The sequence below is a fragment of the Cydia pomonella genome, chromosome 21, assembly GCF_033807575.1.
Source record: "Cydia pomonella isolate Wapato2018A chromosome 21, ilCydPomo1, whole genome shotgun sequence".
Taxonomy (NCBI): Eukaryota; Metazoa; Arthropoda; class Insecta; order Lepidoptera; family Tortricidae; genus Cydia; species Cydia pomonella.
Window position 1 is genome coordinate 2,327,137 of NC_084723.1, and position 21,736 is coordinate 2,348,872.

The 21,736-nt window shown below is 36.0% G+C and overlaps 2 protein-coding genes and 1 long non-coding RNA gene across 4 annotated transcripts in view; 1 reads left to right on the forward strand and 2 right to left on the reverse strand.

Annotated features, from left to right (window-relative positions):
• Positions 1-5,890, reverse strand: part of LOC133529557 (uncharacterized) — a 469,399-nt gene extending 463,509 nt beyond the window's left edge. The window contains exon 1 of the long non-coding RNA XR_009801160.1: positions 5,577-5,890. This is a non-coding gene — a long non-coding RNA (uncharacterized LOC133529557). The remainder of the gene's footprint in view (positions 1-5,576) is intronic.
• The window catches only part of LOC133529545 (octopamine receptor beta-2R-like), a 312,683-nt gene that overhangs the window by 211,735 nt on the left and 79,212 nt on the right, over positions 1-21,736 (reverse strand). The gene's annotated exons all lie outside the window — the stretch shown is intronic.
• LOC133529549 (uncharacterized) lies at positions 13,400-19,898 on the forward strand. Its single transcript, XM_061867294.1, has 5 exons — positions 13,400-13,913; positions 15,529-15,911; positions 16,858-17,066; positions 18,639-18,808; positions 19,602-19,898. Exons 1-5 carry the CDS (start codon positions 13,874-13,876, stop codon positions 19,670-19,672), a joined length of 873 nt encoding a protein of 290 aa, XP_061723278.1. The 5' UTR covers positions 13,400-13,873; the 3' UTR covers positions 19,673-19,898.

Sequence of the window (21,736 nt, forward strand, 5' to 3'; positions counted from 1 at the left end):
TTACGGTATACGGTTAAATTTGTAATTTGAAATGTAAATTATAACCGTCCCTTACGGTATACGGTTAAATTTGTAATTTGTAATGTAAATTATAACCGTCCCTTACGGTTTACGGTTAAATTTTTAATGGTTATTGGTCAGTTGTGATTAACGTTCGGCCAACATTGGTGACAAGCGTCTTTGAGTTTTGTCGTCTTGTTGTATCCTATATTCTATTATCCACTATAGCACGTCGTTATAAAAGATATATAATTGCTCCAGTAGATTTAGCTCTTGTTTTGCGATGTGAATAATATGACCTATAAAATTAAGATTAATGGTCATTTGCATTAACCTTTCGGCCAACACTGCATGTCACTGTAAGAAATTAAAGTGGCGTTGGGCGGGACACGTCGCTAGGATGACTGACAACCGATGGACTCACAGACTGACCACTTGGAAGGGGTCACCAGGTACAATAAAACAAGGCAAACCCAAAGCGATGTACTGACAAGATAGTAAGACTGGCTGGTGATCAATGAATGCACGCTGATGAAATAGAGACGCTGTTACCGCTAAGCTAATGAATCTAATATCGTTTGGGAACCGGTAATAATAATTTTCACCACATCAACTGATATAGGCCCTCTCGATTGTTCAAATGCGAATAAGAAAGTTGTATTTTATATACATGTGGGGCAAAGTAATCAGGTGCAAAGTTTGAGTTGTTTCCTTATGTTGGCTGGTAAAATTAACTTTTAAATGAAGATTTTGAATGATATAATTTTTATTAGGTTCATTTGAATTTAATTGAAAATTGAAATGTATGTAAAAACTATTTTAAACGGATATTAAAATAATCAAATTAAATATTTTAAAGATAAATTATAAATGTCAGTATTTTATAAATAAAACTCATTTAAACCGATTTTTATGAATTAGTGACACAATTTAAAACTCTTTTTCCACAATCAATATTCCCCGCGGGAACAATACAAGCCTTTGTTCTTCAGTATACCTGCATAAAATAAGATCATTTTAGAGCAAGAGTGATGAAAAGGATATAATAGGCACAGAGGTTGACGGTATGAAGCCCATGGTCCTGGATTCGAATCCCGGTAAGGGCATTTATATGTATTTGTAGTGTTTATGAATATTTATATATTATATATATCGTTGTCTAAATACCCTTAACACAAACCTTATTGAGCTTACTGTGGGACTTAGTCAATTTGTGTAATAATGTCCTATAATATTTATTTATGAGTTTTGTGATTGCTGAGATAAATCAAGATACCTGACGCCAAAATTTACAATCCATCGTCTTAATGCGGTACTTACGTACTTAGTTACTCGTTTTCACGCCAACGTCCCACTCTTCTCGCATTTTCCTTTAAATTTCTCGCATTTCTGTTTAAACCTCATTCGAGGCCTCCGTCTTAAACACGATATTTACATGCGAGAAATATCTTAGTGGCGTTCGCAAACTGGGGGCCCTTCAGCGCCGGTACTAAGAGAACTCACTGCCGGAAGATTAGAACCAAGTTTCGGAAACCGGTTTCCAAACTGTTATGTACTTGAATTTCGGTTTCGTTCGATTTTTAAACTGGTTTATAGAGAACATTTCCATGAAGTTATTTTCAGATTAACCGATTAAAGAATAAAAACCGGTTTCTTCCTATGTGTGCGTCTTTTTTACAAGCTTTTATTTACTGTCACCTGACCGTTGTCTGTTTGTAATCAAATCTTGCAAGTTAAATTTGATCCACTTCCCGGTTTCCGATTGAGCTGAAAATTTGCATACATATGTAAGTCGGGTGACAATGTAATATTATGGTACCATCGAGCTGATCTGATAATGGAGACAAGAGATGGACATAGGAACTCTGTGATAAAACAACGCAACCTAATTGTGTTTGGGGTTTTTAGAATTGGCTCGATGAGTATTAGTTGCCTGTGGAAAGGAAAGTACAGTCAGCGATAAAAGCTTGTACCAAAAATGGTTTTTTTGCCAAAAACTTATTTACGCGGCACACCACCAGTCCGGCCGGCCGTCTCGTCGCTCATCGTATTATGATGATGATTTAAAATGCAAAAAATCTGTACTGAACGTAAAATCTTAGTCCAGTACAGCTGAGCTGGGCGTCCATGATGAGATCTTTCTACACGTTTGTTTCTGGATTTCGCTTTGTTTGGTTTGATTATCATTCTACGCAGACGAATCCACGGGTAGAAGCTAAGATTAAGATAGGTAAGTACGTCAATAAATGATTTGCAATGTGAAAAAGACATGTGAAAATAAGTGCAACATAAAATCGTCAACTCTTAGTAGTGTAGCTAGACCGGTGCAGCTGACCTGGTTGTGGAGTGTTGGCCTTCCAGCCGCAGACACTCGAGGAAAAAACGTTGTAACGTATGAGAGATTTTTCTTGTTTCTTTGTGAATTTAACGTTGCTTGCGTTGTGTGAAACTCATGTTGAGAACAAAGGTGTTATGTTGACGATGCTGGAATTGCTTTAAAATTTTTATAGAGATTTGGACTAAATTACTTACAATAATTTAATAAAATAAAGTAACATAAGTTTGCGATTTACTGTGGAAGTGTTTTTTTTATACTACGTCGGTGGCAATCAAGCATACGGCCCGCCTGATGGTAAGCAGTCTCCGTAGCCTATGTACCCCCCCCCTCCCTGGTTGAGCTCTGGCAACCTTACTCACCGGCAGGAACACAACACTATGAGTAGGGACTAGTGTTATTTGGCTGCTGTTTTCTGTAAGGTGGAGGTACTTCTCCAGTTGGGCTCTGCTCTAGATCTGGAATGACATCCACTGGCTGTGCCCTACCACATAAAGCGAGATGACATTCACAATGCCCATACCTCTCTTTTGGACGTAGTTTAAGGACGTACCCGGGTCCAAAGTGTTACGGAAATACGTTTTTTTAGTATTTGAATGAATTGTACAGAGCAAAAGAAACTAATAAATTACTGATTACGTAATTATTTCGGGTACAATTCACAAGTACCTCAGAGTAATTGCTAATGGCCGGCGATGAATTCGTAGTCAAAATTGAAAAATATGGCCGCCATCTTGAATTCCTTTATTTTTTTCTAATCATGATGAAAACTGATGTATGAGGATCTGAAAGACAAATCTGTAGTCGAAATATTAAAAAAAACGGCACCCGTCTTGAATTTACACAGTTTGAGAGTCAGACCAAGATAATTTGGCAGGGATTATGACAGCCCAGAAAGACAAGTGTTATTTTAAACGTCAAACTTCTATTTAATTATGACGTTTACTTAACACTTGCACAGGCTGGGCTATCAAAGTCGCTGCCAACTTAGCTTGGTCCGACTCTATTAAATCGCGTCAAAAGTCAAATAAGTAGGTAAATTTCTATGAATTTATTTTATAAAGTTTTTGGCGTAGCGCAGTTTGGAGCGGACAACTAGTTAATTAAAGCGATAGGCAAGATCACTTCAAACTGTAAAAAATCTGCGAGCAAATACCTACCTTAAAACAGCAATTTACAGTGTTTTCCGCATTTTACTTGCAAATCGAATAAACACTAAGTTGTTAAAAAGTTTATAATGAGCGCTTATAGCTCACTAAACTGTATTAATTTATTGTTATTACTGTCTAGGATGGAAATGTACACTAGATTAAGTAATTACATTGTACTAAATTATGTTAAATAAAGAACTCATAAAAAAAAAACTTGCAAATCGATGCCAGTCTAGTCATTTTAAAACTCTCGTTCCTTTGAAAGGAACCGTTGAACAAGAAGAAAAAGGTAGTAAGTGCTTATGAAAATCTGACTGATACCATCTAGGGCAGGGGTCGCCAAATGGTGAACCGCAGTCCGGGCCCGGACCGCCGACCTTTAATGAGCTGCACATTACATTTGCTTATTGTATAAACTCAAGTAAAAACCGAGACGTGTCAAAACTAAAAACTAGTGCCTATGCCAATTCTTGGGATTAATTGTCAAACAAACCTCAGGCTTCCATGAGCAGTGGCAAACATGGCCGGGATAAGGCGGGGAAGAAGAAAAAGTAGAAATGGACCGCAATGGTCTTTTTTTTTAAATACCAATTACTTTCCTCAAGGGTGTTGTTGACCCCCGATCGATAGAGCATCAAATAATGGAATTCCCGGAGTCGAACGAACCCAGGTATGCGTTCAAAAGTGAAAAACGGGCACTGTGAATGTCATCTCGCTTTGTGTGGTAGGGCACAGCACAGCGGATGTCATTCCAGATCTAGAGAAGAGCCCAACTGGGCAAGTACCTCCACCTTACAGAAAACCGCAGCCAAATAAGACTAGACGCTACTCATAGTGTTGTGTTCCTGCCGGTGAATAAAGTTGCCAGAGCTCGACGAGGGTTCGGAGTGTTAGGTCGGCAACGCACATGTAACTTTTCTGTAGTTGCATTCGTACATAGGTTACGTAGACTGCTTACCATCAGACTAGCCGTATGCTTGTTTGCCACCGACGTCGAATTAAAAAAAACGGGATACTGGAATATCGGACAGACTTGTATATTTGAATACCGGTATTGACCACCACCACCACTCCACACCACCGAGGACTATCGAAATATCAGAGCATTGAAATTATATAATTTCATTTTATTAGAAATGGTCGACATTTTTGTTTTAAAAATCCACCCCGTTGCCTCAAAAATCTCCTTGCGAATATTTTGTGTAGTGGACTGATACTATACTTGTACCCCCTCTTGTAGGGGTTACTTTCAACCCCTCTGGTGTTACGGGTGTCTGTAGTCGTCGGAATTCGCTTACCATCAGGCGATTCATCTACTCGATTGCCTCCTATATCACAAAAAATAAATATTCTATTTTCAAATTCAAAAAATAAACTATTACTTCTGGGTCTTACAAATAAATGAAAAAAAAAAAACGTTTTCACTAAATTTTGAGAAAAGATTTTAAAATTGTCAAATTCAATACCGATATTAACACGGGAATTTCAATACCGGTTTGAGAATACTTAGATATTGGATGCCCTAGTACCATCATGATGTTAACGGCTTGGTTTTAAACCTTATATTTATCACATTAAGGTCCAATGATGATTATTGAAAAGTGTTCGGAGTGTTCCGAATACATTTTTCTTTAGTTAGTGAGGCAATACATTTGATAGAGTCGGTACTCGACTATAATTGGCTGGAATCTTGAAATGAAAGGACAGAAAGAAATATAGAGGTTCCTTTAGATGTTTGGTCCATTTAAATTCTGCTAAGAAACGTTTGAATAGAAAATCAAAAAGCGAAGACACTGGAATATCTCTCAATCATAATTTTAGGTATTATTTATAAACTCAATCATACTTGACTTGATCCAAGCAATGTCAATTTTGAGGAGTTTTTTTATTTTTCAATTTTTCAGAATCCATACCATACCATACATGAGCCATAGGAAGGCTTCATTTCCACCATATATGAGCCACAGGAAGGCTTTATTTCCACCATATATGAGCCATAGGAAGGCTTTATTTCTAGGCTTAATAGCAGCGTTCGCAGATGGTTCTGCTCGATACGACATTAATATTATATAGTCTGACTTATCAACCACATATAGTCCATTGAATGAGTCCCTCCAAGGGGGGTCTAGAGTGCGTGAGTTAGTAACGTAAGATGTTTCTTCGGAAACATGTCAAGAGTCCCTAGGTAATAAACATACTAAAACCCCGGGACACTAGGAGGAGCCCCGGAGTGGGGGGAGGGGGGGAAAGGGTCCATTTTTTCATTTTTCGCTTAAATCTCAAAAACGGTACATGTTAGAGAAAAACTTTCAAGGAAAAGTTGAAAGGCCATAAAATTATCTACAAGTTGTACCTAAATCATTTTTTTCTATTCCCAGCCGTTTTCGAGCTACATCCCATGAAAGGTGAAGTTGCGTAACTGCCCTAATATAATATTTTGACAATCGATTCCTCCTAAAGGCTTCCATGGAGGAATGTGTTTTTTTTACCAATGATAGACCTAATTAAGAGCAATCTATCAGTACCGGTCACAAGTTGCACTTTTGAGCTTTTTGGAAGAAAAAAAATAAAAAGTTCAAGTATCGTAACTACCCTAATAAAATTCAATTCCCCGTAAACGCCTCCGTGGTGGAATCTGGTATTTTTATCAATGATAGATCTAATTATGAGCAATCTATCTGTACCGGTCACAAGTTGCACTTTTGAGTTTTTTGGAAGAAAAAAATAAAAAGATCAAGTTCAGTAACTCAAACTACCCTAATATAATATTTTGACAATCGATTCCTCCTAAAGGCTTCCATGGAGGAATGTGTTTATTTTACCAATTATAGACCTAATTAAGAGCAATCTATCAGTACCGGTCACAAGTTGCACATTTGAGTTTTTTGGAAGAAAGAAATATTTTTTGATCGATTGATGTGATAAACATGGGTATGTAGTATGGGGAAATTGTTTGAGCCAAAATCATTTTTTACTGCGTGTAACTCAGAAACGGCTGGGAATAGAAAAAAATGATTTAGGTACAACTTGTAGATAATTTTATGGCCTTTCAACTTTTCCTTGAAAGTTTTTCTCTAACATGTACCGTTTTTGAGATTTAAGCGAAAAATGAAAAAATGGACCCTTTCCCCCCCTCCCCCCACTCCGGGGCTCCTCCTAGTGTCCCGGGGTTTTAGTATGTTTATTACCTAGGGACTCTTGACATGTTTCCGAAGAAACATCTTACGTTACTAACTCACGCACTCTAGAACTTTTTATTCAATGGACTAATATCTACGTGCTTAGAATTTCAACCGTAACGAATACGATTTAAGGTTAAAATTAGACTGGATTTTCGGGAAATGTGACTTGTTTTCAAACGTCAAAGCTGTATTAAATGGACTCATACAAAACATATTTGAAACATTATAAACAAATTTCAGGCCTAGATACACCTCATATCATTGTATGTGCAAAGTTTTATTACAATCAAACACATAGTAATAAAGTTGCGTAGTATAACGTCAACGTCAGTATTTTAAAAGTAAAACTCATTTACGCTACTTGTTTTGGTATGAACACATAGTTTTAAAATGAGAACGAAACGGATCTATATCTGAATCCCTGAAGCTTTTTCTCCTATCTTTGCTTTCCCTAATATTGTTTGTCATAATGATCAGTTGTCCTTACACAAGTGCACCCTAATTTTGGTTTTGGTCGTACACATTCATATTCACATTGTTCAATAGGAAAAACTTTTTAACAAAAAATATAACCGACTACACATGTACCTATAACATTTGAAGAGTTCCCTCGATTTCTCCAAGATCCCATCATCAGACCCCGACTTGGTGCCAGCGGGACTATCTCGGGGTTATACCCGTTCGTTTAAAAAAAAAAATTGCAAATAGGTTCACGATTCTCGGAGATATCGAGTAACATACGTACAAAAAAACAGTCGAATTGAGAACCTCCTCCTTTTTTGAAGTCGGTTAAAAAGTAACTGTTATGACAATTGATCGTTAGGTCAAAACAGTTAGAGCATGTTACATTATGCCAAACATTGTTAAGGATTTCGAAGAATATGGTACAAAATATTATGGATCTTGATAGTTATGGTACAAAGGCTTAGGACAGATGAGTCTTAGGCTAACCAATACATAGTGGAAAATAATCGTTATGACAATTGTTCGTTAGGGCAGACCGTTAGGACAAGTGACTTTAGGACAAACTTTGTTAGGGATTCATAATCACAGCCGAATGAAACCTGTCATAGAAAAAGCCTCGTCCCGGGCCCGGAGGGTTCTAGCGTGAACCCTTTAAGCTACTTTAAGTTAGATAACTTTTCTTCTTTCGCTACATATTACATACATTACATCAAAGATCATATCCCGAACAATGCACAAAGAGTACGGCATACCGAATGCACAATACGCCGTACAATCGCTCAATGCTCATGCAAAATGATGCATTCAATATACTAACAGAACAAGAACTGCTGAGATTGCAGTCTATATTTAACAGTAATGCATAATAACGTAGTAGACATTTATAGAAATGTATACAATTTATTTTTTATATATACTGATCTACGATTGACCCTAGCCTCATCTGATGAAAAGTCGATAATCTGATCAAAAATCCTGTCTGGTCATGAATTTCATTCATCGCCGCAAAGTCGCGTTCAGTTAAATGCCGTGTCGTACAGCTGCGTTCGTGACTCACAAATGGTCTAGCTGGAAGTAAAGCGCTGACTTTTGGGTTATTATTTATGCTGAGGCGGGACCATTTCATGATAAAATATTCATTTATTGTTTTTTTTTTTGTTATGCTAAACTTTTGTTTATTATAGTCTAGCACGAATAAATGCGATGATTTCTGCTTGATTAGTTATTCTTCTTCCTCGTTCTCGTGACTGAGGGTTGTGACCACACGAGGACGTTATTTTGTGCACCAACGCTTTCCATTCTGCACGATTTTCCGCCTTCCTAATAATAGGCCCTAGCAGGCCTTCTTTACAATGTCCACCCAGCGGGTTGGTGGATGTCCACTACCCCGTCCTCCATACACCATGCCAACTATAATGCGCTTTCAGTTGTCCGGCTCCTGTCAGGCTGTCACGTTACATTCTTATTAGTTATTCATTTATCCACCCTGCCTATGAAGCAGATGGTCCTGGGTTCGAATACCGGTAAGCGCATTTATTTGTGTGATGAGTACCGATATTTGTTCCTGAGTCATGGGTGTTTAAGTATTTATATATGTATTATAAATATTGTTGTCTGAGTACCCACAACACAAGCCTTCTTGAGCTTACTGTGGGGGCTTAGTCAATTTGAGTATATTTATTATTTATTTATTGCGTGTTCTTAAAATCTCTTCTATCAATTGTAAAATCCCACATTTTTTTGTTTCGAATATGTCATTACAACAAATAGGTTCTGTATATACAATACAGATATGCAGGCACAATGATGTGGTTTGCATCCAATTAAAATCGAACAGACACGCGTAATGGCTTTGAGGTCACTTTGGAATTGTTTTCATTTCATATGCGTATAGATCGTGACTCTTATTGTCATGTCATTAAAGGTTAGATTTGACTATGCGTTATCGTGGATGACACAAACGAATGTCGATTGCAGCTGCACTGCTGCGGTGCCGTTGTTGCCGCTGTATCTGTCTTTCTAGATAATATAAGTGCCACTTGCATCATCCCACTAACCCGAGGTTAACCGGTTAAACCTGGAGTTAACACGGTTACCGGTACAATTTGACACTGGGTTAATGTTTTAACCGGTTAACTCCGGGTTAGCGGGATGGTGCAAGTGGCACTTATATTATCAAGAAAGACAGATCCAGCGGCAACAACGAGTGGCGTTAAGTGACTTTTTTTTAGTCTACTATAGTCTCCCACTGCTGGGCAAAGGCCTCCCCTCATTGTCTCCAGTCGACCCTGTCGTCGGCATTTTCCCACCATTTTGGATTTATTACAGGTTAGATTTGACAAATCGACGCGTCATCGTGGATGACACGAACGAATGTCAATTGCAGGCGTCGTTGTTGCCACCGCTGTATCTGTCAATTTTCTTGATAGTTTTAGTAATTTTTGCTGTGACATTACCGTCGCAATTATTCCGTCTATGGAAGGTAGAAGCAGTAATAGAATCTCCATAGGCAGAACTGTTGCATGTGTCCAGCTGTCAGCTATAAATAATAGTTCCAAATCTCTCCAGAGTAGCGCTAGAGTAGCTAAGAACCTAGGCGTAGTGAAGTGCGCTGTCAATGATTAGATTTTTTTCTCAAGTATTCTAGGTATTGTAGCGCCACCTATTTATGGTTTTTTGTCGTACACTTTTGGTATAAGGAGATTCTATTCCTTAACTCTACCTTCCACAATTCCGTTACTAATCTTATCATGTTTAAATTGACATACTGTTTTCTGCTCGTCATTGTCCTGGTATGGTCACAGACATTAATTGCTGATCCATCTACGATGCACTATTTGGTTGACAATACTAACGGTGTAAAATATAGAAGTAACTATGTACAGTCAGCGTCAAATACTTTGTAGCAGTCAAAGTGGCCAAATAGTTCGGTACACCATACTAAATAAATATGGTGTACCGAACTATTTGGCTACTTTGGTTGCTACAAAGTATTTGACGCTGACTGTACATGTGTAAGTATGGTCGACAACACAAATATAACTCCTCTGGAGTTGCAGGCGTCCATAGGCTACGTAGACTGCTTACCATCAGGCGTATGCTTGTTTGCCACCGACGTAGTATAAGAAAAAGTAAACCCTAAATGGCTCAACAATTAAAGTCCGTGTACCAATCATTTTTAAACTTAATTGACAAAATATATTTCGTGTCATCCACGATGACGCGCAGATTTATCAAATATAACCTTTAATAATATGACATTAAGAGTCAAGGCGCGTGTCGTGTATGACTCGATCTATATTATAGGTGACAGGGGGTGTCATATATTGGCCATGGGCATATTGACTGCGAAAACTGCGTTCGAAATGCCATTTTAATTCCAAAATCGCATTAATACTATTTTAAATTTATACTAACGCATTCATGCTGTTTGTCATGTAAGTACATTACCTAACAACCACATGCAATCCAGCGATTGGTACTAATCACTACCGTATCTACATTTCAAATCCCATTCAAATATATACCTTAACCTTTTAATATACAGTACATAATCGAACGAGATTTCAAATGCAGATACGACTTATAGAAATCTGCTTATCGCTACAGAGCTGCCGTTCAGTCATTCTGACTGACGCTGCGAGTACAACCAATCTACGTGATTTAATCTGCCAAATCGATTTTAAACCTTATTTCTATTGATTGAAGGTTACATTTCGAATGTTCTGGTATTTCCCGTACCATGATAGATTTGCGATAATTTCGGGCCACAGACTAGACAATAGTTTAGTGTCTGTAGGTATTTATAGTTTCGATTTTCGCTTGCAGAGGGCCTACCGAGAACACCATAGTTCGCAGATTACGGCATGTTTCTCTTTTACTCCAATTAAGGCATTTTTAGAGTGACAGAGAAACATGCCCGCAATTCCCGAACTTCTGTGTTCGCGGTAAGCCCTCAGATTCCCCTGTACCATGACATCCTATGCGCTAATGGTCCGACGTTTAATTTGGGTAAAAATGCAGTAAGTGATGAGCATAAACCAATGGAATAAGTCATTTTGTGTGTGAGCAGGACAGAATAGGTCGAAAGCGTGCAGTGGGATGAATGCACAATCTAGATCTAGGTCGGATGACAAAAGAGACAGCAATATAGGATGTCCTAGTTGTTTGACGGGTTCGTATTAGTTTTCGAGTAGTCGGACTTTAGGTGGGGTTGGTGTTTGAACTTGGTTAGTAGCTGAATTGCAATCGATCCGACCGATGTTAGTTCGTTACGTCTAATATTAGTCGTGTGTAACATAAGTTGCGGCCAAATCCGTCTGTGGGAAATTCCGAATCCGAGCTTTTTTTTTCAACTGTAGGCAAAAAGCACACCTGCTTTTGACTGCTGTATGAGTATAATTGAACGAGGTTCAAAAATAACACACTGTATAAAACCACCACTTTATTTACTATGTACACTATTTCTACTACACACTGTATATAACACTCATTGATTGATTTGATTTTGAACTGACGACCTATTGTTCCTTGGACCTTATATGAACCCGAAAAAATTTCACCATCGCGTTCTAGGAAATGCGCGTTGGGAACAAAGTGCCATATTTTGATTGATTTGGTAATTAATTTTCTTAAACAACAAACCGCTAAGTTGTGACTTTAAATCCAAAGTATTACATATATGTTATTCGAAATAATTTTACTAATATTATTGTGTTAATTGCCAACAAAATTGCCATAATAAATTTCCAAATTCGCTACTACTTATGCCATCTATTGGCGAATTAAGTCAAACTTGTAAGTGCTAAAGAAATACACAAGATTAAAATAAACGGTTTCAACAATAATGCTGTTAGTTATTTTATACAGCGTGTATTTTTGATATTAACACATAATCAAAGGGCAGTTAGTTTAGGCTGGAACACACTTTCATAGGTTTTAAAAAAAATTGACAGCTTTTATTTTTTCATACATAATAATTAAGCAAGCAATGTATCACTACTTTGTTTTAACTCAAAACGTCTCATTAATGACGCGACGTCTCAACTGTCAATAGTGATCATGATGTACGATATACATTGCCGCTCGAAAAATTTTCAAAAATTAATTGTGCTCTGGTAGTGAAGTCTAAACTGAAAAAAAAAAAATCTTTCAGAATTGTTTTATAGCACTAAAACCTACGTCTAGTTTAAGTTTGAGGTTAAATCAAAAATACACACTGTATTTTTATAAAACGTTATACTTTATACAATTTTAATAAGTGTAAAGAATTGATATAACTCGTTTTAATTTGTCGTTTTGTTTGTGAACTAATTCTACGATAGTCGCAGAATATATACCTACTTAAACTGATTTTAATTACATTATAAAATTTTAATGTAAATTCCACAGTTTTAACGATAACATGACGATCGTTAATTCTAAATAATGTGCAATCACATCAACAATAATGGATGTAAATAAAAACACAATTTCTAATAATCCACTTACAGGTAAAACTAGGTAACTAATAAATAATAAATAAATAAATATTATAGGACATTATTACACAAATTGACTAAGTCCCACAGTAAGCTCAATAAGGCTTGTGTTGAGGGTACTTAGACAACGATATATATAATATATAAATATTTATAAATACTTAAATACATAGAAAACACCCATGACTGAGGAACAAATATCCATGCTCATCACACGAATAAATGCCCTTACCAGGATTTGAACCCGGGACCATCAGCTTCGTAGGCAGGGTCACTACCCACTAGGCCAAACCGGTCGTCAAACTGAAAAATATGTATTTACAGATCAAATATTTTGATTTGAGCCTGATTGGGTGGTTTAGTGAAATGTCGGGCTATATAAAATAAAATAATTATATAATAAACTCCTTTAAATGGGTAGGAAGAGGTTATCGATTATAATTCTTTGATTTCCTGTAACAAAAGAAGTGGTATTTTACTTAAACGGGACAATCATAATGTTTGTAATTGATTACAGGCAATAAGATTTCTGGATGTTAAGATTAAAATGTAGTAATATATTTTTAAGAAAAAAAATTTTTAATACAACTTTTTGTACTGTGCCAATCATTGACCGCATTCTTCTGTTATCAAGGTAAAAATAAATAATAATGAATAGAATCGGGCAAATGGGTTACCTTGCGAAAATCGATATCAATTAAAACAGAAAATATAACTTTGCTAATCCGCGAAAAGATAAAGTGCTACGGCCCGATTCGAAGAATGAGATACGATAACGATAAGTTCTGGTTTATTGTTAGATAAGTTCTCATTTAGATATCGTTTGTATGTCGTATAATTGACAGAAGCAGCTCGATTCGGGCAACCAATGTCACTTTGACGTTAGAATCGTAGATAGATCTTATTGGGATCACAGCGGAATCTAAATAAACGTCAATTTTGACATGTCGTTTAGTTATCGATCTTTTAAAGATATTTCCAAGATCTTTAAAGTGTCTTAATCATTCTTCGAATCGGGCCGCTAGTCAATCAGTTAACGGGTTAGCACTGATTGACTAGCACGTTATCTTTTCGCGGATTAGCAAAGTAATATTTTTGTTTTAATTAATAAAATGATCTTTAATGAAAAATGTATTAAAATAAACTCATATTTTCTTGAAAGTCTCCTAATAGTTTTTGCTTCAAGGGAATTGCATTGTCCGCGTTCACTAACTGATTTCAATCTAGATTTAATCGTGGTGCGATGTCGACGTCTTGAAAATGGATATAGTGGCAGTATTACTTTTGGTTTTGATTAACGGTAATTCTTTATCAACTTAAGAGGCTGTCAATACCTAAAGCGCGCACACTGTCTATTTGTATCGGAGTAAATGAGATAGCACTGTCGCATGTTACTGGGCCTGGGCAAGGAAATAATAAGAAAAATATTTAAATAAAAAAAGTGGATTATTAGTGTAATATTTTACTCAATAGCGGTTTAGATATAAATGTTTTGAAATTGTGATTTTAATTGCAGACCCATAAGTCAAAACAATAAAGACATAGAACCGTTTAATTGTAATTTTAAGACCAATCTTTGCAATTATTTTCTATCGAGCCGATTTCGTTCAATCATGTATCGAGTACAACCACGGTCTTTGAAATATAATTAATATGAACGTATATTTTTCTTACTTGACTAAAACAAATAGGCTTTCTTAAAAAACTGTTTAAGTAACATCAAATTTCAAGAACATTGGGAGTTGATAGCCTCTTAAGTTTAAAAAAATTCATTTATAGTCGCAAAAAAATAGTACATACAGCAATGGATAAGCCAACAAGCGCAATTGGGACAATAGGGTGTAAATCCAATAGGGTTGTTGACTGTATTACACAATATATGTATATGTTATATTGTGCATGGTTAGCACAAAACTGATTGATAAAAAAAAGGATGAACCTGACGTCGTAGTCGCTAATCGTTTTGACTGTTCTAAGGGAGAAAACAAAAAAAACTTGGTTTGACTAAACAGTCAACCACCCTATAAGCATTACTTACAGCACAGTAGCAATAAGTATACAACTTTAAGGAACTATATTTAATGTTTAATTCTAGTTCAAAAAATTACGAACCAAAGTAGAAATATTAAATACGAGGCACTTACGTTTTGTGACATGTTTCGCTCCATAAGCTGGAGCATTATCGAGGTTGGTTGACCGACGCAGATTTGCGAACATGTCTTAAAAAATGCGCTAAGAGCATATCGGGCCATGCTTAATGTAAGGTTCCTTAGTAATCATTCTATCAGAACAGGCTAAACGGGAGCTGTTAGTATTATATACATAACAAGCATAACGGAGTGCGTTAGCAGCGCTTTGAGACTTGAGACTTTTTGCATTAACTCAAAAACGGCTAGAACGATCATGCTTGCTTTAGTTTTCATTGAAAGTATTTATCTTAAACTTTTTTACGATTGTTTCATATTTTTGTACCTATGGTTCAAAAGTTAGAGGGGGGGGGGACACATATATTCTTTTCTTTCGGGGCGATGATTTCCGAAAATCAAAAAATGGTTGTTAAAGACCCTTATTTATTTTGAAAGACCTATCCAACGATACCCCACACCATATGCTTAAACGGAAAAAAAGAAATAAGTCTATGGGAGGTACCATAAAATAGTTTTTTTTTTCTTTCTATCTCCATGCCTGATTTATGTATCCGTGCCAAATTGCATCTTTCTAGCACTAACGATCACGGAGCAAAGCCTCGGATGGACAGACGGACGCATATGGGGAAACTATAAGGGTTCTTAGTAGACTATGGAAACCTAAAAACGTGAGTGACCCGTTTTAAATTTTAATATCATTTATCTGAGTAGGATCACGAAAGCTTCGTAAGTAAAGCTAAAATAAAACAATTGTGTCTGTTGTTTCAGCCAATTCTACAGTAAGCAGAAATATCTTAAGCAGGCGAAATACAGATCTCACAAAACAGATAAATTCAGCAGAAAATGACCTGACGCGTATAAATCTACCAACGCCTACTGACAATAAAGATAATACAGAAATTGGCATAAATATGGATTTTGCAACGCAAATGACCAACAAACAAGATATAACAGAACCAACACAACCGGGTTTGGATTCACCACATGAGAAACATGAAAATATACTAAGCTACAATGATGCGTCTTATGAGATAAATGGAAATATACCAGGTGAACGTAACGTAGCTATAGAGAAACAAGCATTGAGGATGACTTCGTACAAGTACTTTGAAGAGATTGTAACGATGTCAACGTTTAGAACTACTAGTGAGGTAAGAAGAGCTTACAGAACCCCTAGTGTAAAATTCGATAGCTTGACGTAACGTTCGCGTTTGTGTTAAGTCTCATCTTGTATGAGATTTAAAAACATTGCGCCAGACGAGACATTTTGGAAACTCAAAATCCCATACAAAATGAAATCCCATACAGAATTAATTTACACTAGGGGTACAGGTTGCCAATGTATTCATATCTTTTATTAGTTTCTTCTGTTTTTAAAATAATATGACCATCACGGTTCGTTTCTTCTTAAGTTTATTAAATAAGTAAAAATATAATATGGGTCGGCGGTCCAGATCCGGTCCGCGCTTCACCATTTAGAATTTTAGACCTTTTTGCATGTTTTTCCTAAACAGAATCATTAGAACAATCCAGCGTCAAGGGGGGAGACTTGAACCCAACTACCTCGGCAATTTTTTTCGCTTTAAAGCTATATATATTTAATATAATTTTATATTATCTCAAATTTGTATGAAATTGGATGTGTGTATACTTTCATTTAGGAATATCACAATATGAGACAGTATTCTTCTGCCTTTCTGCCGACGGATTTTATTTATATTTTTATAATATAGGAGACAAGCAAGCAGACGAATCGCTTGATGGTAAGCGATTACCGTCGCCCATGGATACCTGCAGAGGGGTTGTAAATGCGTTGTCGCCCTTTAAGATGGTATAAGCTCCACACAGTAATAATTGAACCGTAGTTTAATTTTTTGTACATATTGTTGATTTGTCTTTCATGTTTTACTTTTTGACTCTCGATTGCTCAAAGATAGACTGAAAGAGATCCCTTATAGGGATAAGTTCGCCTTTGCACATTGCCAACATTCTGTTTTATTGTATCTTTACCTGTTTTATGTACAATAAAGTGTTTACATACATACATAATCATCTAAGTGGTAAAGATATTGCCATCATCACCTGCCCTTTTTTCAGGACACTCTGAGCTGGCTTTTGAAACAGCATCTTCCCTTTCCTCACCCAGCCCCAGACAAAGTAGGTCAACTGAACAAGGACTTAATGATGCCAGTGACCGAACCGTTATGGAGATTCGAAGATTATGACGATGATCGGTCTATAAATAAACAAATCAAAGATGATGCCACCACTTGCGAAGCGCAGAGGGTTAGTTGTGTCGGAGATACGTAAGTAAATGTCCCAGTGCTGGACACTGTGCCAATAATAGGGTTGTGGACACATCAGTGTTAGTTGACCCTAGCCTACTTTAGTGCCTACTGAATAACAAACAAAGATTAGATTTAGAGCATTTGCTAAACGGATACGATTGCCTGCACAACCGAAAGGATAACAAATGCAACTGTGAACCGCTAGAATACGTAAACACTTATAAGTATCTAGGTATGCATATTGATCACAACTTTAATTGGAAAACACACATCAATGTGGTTTGTTCAAAATTACGCTCAGTAATGGGCAAAATGTACTACTTACATAAATTAATTAGTAAAAAAACTATGCTTGTAGTATATTATGCACTAGCGGAATCAGTGATATGTTATGGACTTAATGTATATGGCAGAACCTTCCAAACGTATATTGAGGAAATTAAAAAGCTACAGATACGATCACTCAAATACTTATTGGACAGCAAAACTAAAAATAATCTGAAAGGCGTCTACGAAAAACTTTATAAAATGTATAAAATATTACCTGTGGCTCAAAGAGTACAATATTTGATAGCTATAGATAATTACTATAATAATAAATTTAAAGTGTTTAAGAAAAGCAGATATAGAACAAAGAATATTAGAATAAGGAAATATGTACAACATTTTGTCAAAAATTATTATGGTAGAAGAACAGATAAATTTTTGGTCCCAAAAATATATAATGATATAGAATGGTTAAGAGAGGAAAAGAAACATAGCATAATGGAAGTAAAGAACAAATTAAAAAAAAATACTTTTAGATAATTTACCTTGACCTCAGCTAACGTGTACGTTTATTATTATTAGACTTGTTGTTTGTGCATAGTCTATTTTCTTGTAAAATTATGTACTTGTATAATTTAGGGCATGTAAGCATAGAATGATAGCAACTTAATCCCTTAACGTGTCATAAAAAAATATAGTTTTAAATTTGAACTTAAATAGCTGTCAATAGAGTAGAAGATTATATCAGCCGTATACGAGTATATAGGTTGCATATGCGGTAAGGGGTTAAGTACGGTACCTTTTTAGGTGCATAAAAATGTAAAAAATGAGCGCTGTCTCGCCAACAAACCGCATCAGCAGTTTGGCGAGTAACTTTAAAATTGATTATGTATATGTGCCTTTGAAAAATAAATGAAAAAGAAATAAAACAAAAGTTGGAATAAAATTCATCAATATTATATTTATAGAATGAATTTACTCGTATGTTTATGTGTCTTATATTTATAGTGTTTATGTACGTTTGTATTTATGTCATAAATGTAGTTTATAAGTATATTAGTTTGCTTTTCTTTTTAATTCATTGATTTTGTTTTATCTCTGTGCACCAATTGTAAGTGTCTCTGTTTGACCTTATGGTTGACTGGTAGAGAATGCCATTTGGCATTAAGTCCGCCATTTGTACATTGTTGTATATATTTTGAGCAATAAATTTTAAATAAATAAATAAATAGATTTTGTCCTGTGACAAAGTTTCCACAACAAATTACAATCAAGCTTATAACTTATCTACAGTTATTTAATATACATAATTTTAAATTTCAGGGAATATAACCAGCCAGTATGCGTATGGGATCTGACTATTCCTGAAATTGACAGTATAAATAAGCACTACAGGACAAAAGGTTTCCACAGTTTCTGCGAAGTGACATACAGAAACTGTCTGAAACGATATGAACTAACGGGCAAAAATTATGCCGACCATTATTCTGAAGGTAAACACACATTACACTTACACACATTACACTTACACACATTTATTATCACGTCAATGACTGACCTGGCCTAGTGGGTAGTGACCCTGCCTATGAAGGTGATGGTCCTGGGTTCGAATCCCGGTAAGGGCATTTATTTGTGTTATGAGCACAGATATTTCTTTTTTTTTATATGTACTACGCCGGTGGCAAACAAGCATACGGCCCGCCTGATGGTAAGCAGTCTCCATAGCCTATGTACGCCTGCAACTCCAAAGGAGTTACATGCGCGTTGCCGACCCTAAACCCCCCCTCGTTGAGCTCTGGCAACCTTACTCACCACTAGCAGGAACCGGCAGAAACACACTATGAATAGGGTCTAGTGTTATTTGGCTGCTGTTTTCTGTAAGGTGGAGGTACTTCCCCAGTTGGGCTCTGCTCCAGATCTGGAATGACATCGACTGGCTGTGCCCTATCACACAAAGCGAGATGACATTCACAATGCCCATACCTCTTATTTTGACGTAGTTTAAGGACGTACCCGGGTTCAAATCCGGGTCCGGGTGCTGCTATACCTTTGGCCTTTGATCTATTAGATAAAAAAAAAAAAAAAAAAAAAATGTTATTTAACAATGTGAACACATATAAGTGAAAAAATTAGGATCGAAGTCAAATGGCGTTCTAAAAGCTTAAACTATGTGTCGAAAGACGGCAATAAATTTACATGGCTGCAAAGTTTTCTTTGACAATAGACCTTTATTTCAAATTATCTTTGCTACCTTTAACAACTTTTTTAAACTTTTTTTTTTTACAGATTACTTGGAGTTTTATCACTACGGCTGGTGCCATCGATGTCCATTATTGATATACTGTCCATCGGGATGATTTGACATATAACTTGCTTAATACGATCACGTTTAATACAATTTCTTGTGTAATGTCATATATATAACTGGTCCCTGCAATTTTAATAATTATATCAAATATCAAACATTTATTCAGCAAATAGGCCACAGAGGCACTTAGACGTGTTATTTTTTTTACAAACAATTAAAATAACAAAATAGAATTATAAATATCCAATCAATGAAATAATATATATTTTATTAGAGATGTATACAGTCTCTAAATGTCGAATTACACAAAAAAAACTATGATAAAAAAATCAACCGACGAATGTGTCGTTCTCAAGCAAAACGTACCACATTGTCGCTTGCCATAAGGACGCTCTGGCAGGTCATTCGTATAAAGATACAAGCAAATTCCGTCCTTATGGTAAGCTACAATGTGGTACCTTTTGCTTGAGAACGTCATAAATACTAAAATTCTTTAGAAATGTATAAGTTTCTAAGTGTCAGAGATGAAATATAATAAAAAAATTAATTAATTAATTGGTCCGTGGGGCCCTGGCGCTCTGAGTCTCTTCAAAGATCTGTCTAAGAGACTCAGAGACGCCACAGGAGATCAAAGAGCTGGCAGCTTCCTCGCTCAACGCATCAGTCTAACGATCCAGCGAGGAAATGCTGCCAGCGTCTTCGGTACTATGCCGCAGGGGCCATTTTTAGATTTATTTTAGTTTTAGATTTAATTTAGTCATATTTTAGTTTTAGTTTACATTATTAATTGTTTATAAGGTTATATTATTGTACTAGTAAGTCGAATTACATCTATTTTATTGAATTCCATGAGACAATAAAAAAAAGATCATTAAATTATACTTAGAGATGTAAAGGGTCTCCATACTTGAATTCTTCTATAAATAATTAAAAGACAAGAAAATGAATCGGACAAACAGACAAGAACCGAATGAAGTGTCTCACGTTAAATGCCACTCAAAAGTAAAGTTACATACTTATAACATAACATGTAGCCCGTGTAAGCTTAGACAGACCGGTCTCCACAAACAGCACCCGTTCACGAGTATGACGCGTGTCTCAGCCATCGCCTCCCTCAACCTTGATTCGGGAAAGTGGCGACCCGAATTAGTAAAACATACTTTAATACTGATAATTATTATTATCTTCTAACATTAAGCAATGAATCAGAACTGGTTGTAATATTTATTTATTTATTTATTTAATCTTTATTGCACAATACATGAAGGTACAAATGGCGGACTTAATGCCTCATATTTATGGGTTTTTTACCTTTAAAAAATTTAAAAATAAACGTTTATTTATTGCAATATATGTATTTTGATTATTTTTTTGCAAATTTCCACTTTTTGTAAATATTGGTTAGTATTCCTAAAAAAAAGTATACGTATGAATAAATTACAATGGCCAAGTAATTGACTTAACTAACTAACTAACTGCTTTGGCTCAACGATCCAAAAATAATCTTGGCCTCCGAAACGAGAGAACGCCACTTGTCCCGATCCAGCGCGGTTTCCTGCCATGAATTGACATTCAGCCGACGCAGGTCCGCCTCCACGACATCACACCAGCGGTACGTAAGGTAGCGGTAGCTAGCGGTAGCTGGTAGCGGCAAGTAATTTACTTGCAAGAAAATAATTTTCTGTCCAAAAATGGACTACGAAAATTCCCGTTCAATCAAAACTTCATAGGCACCATTTGTTGCGAAACTGTCATAAATCTTCAGATAGCACAGACTGAAAAATACAGCTATCACACTGATGATAGTGTGTGAACAAGACAGCGGTATTGCACGTATATAGCAATGTAAATGATTGGCATCTTGGCTAGGCCCCCAGATCCGCATCCAACTAAGTGAAGATTATTATTATTATTATTGAAATTAATTTTATTATGGACATTAAAATATGTAGTAAATAGTTTTTAGGTATTTATTAAGTATTGTATTTTTAAATATTGTACAAGTGTATTAAATGTTTTATATTTAAAAAAAAACATGTATAAGGCTCTCATAATTCAAAACATTTCATATTATAACATCGAACCTGCTCACAAAATTTCGCGAGAAATGCAA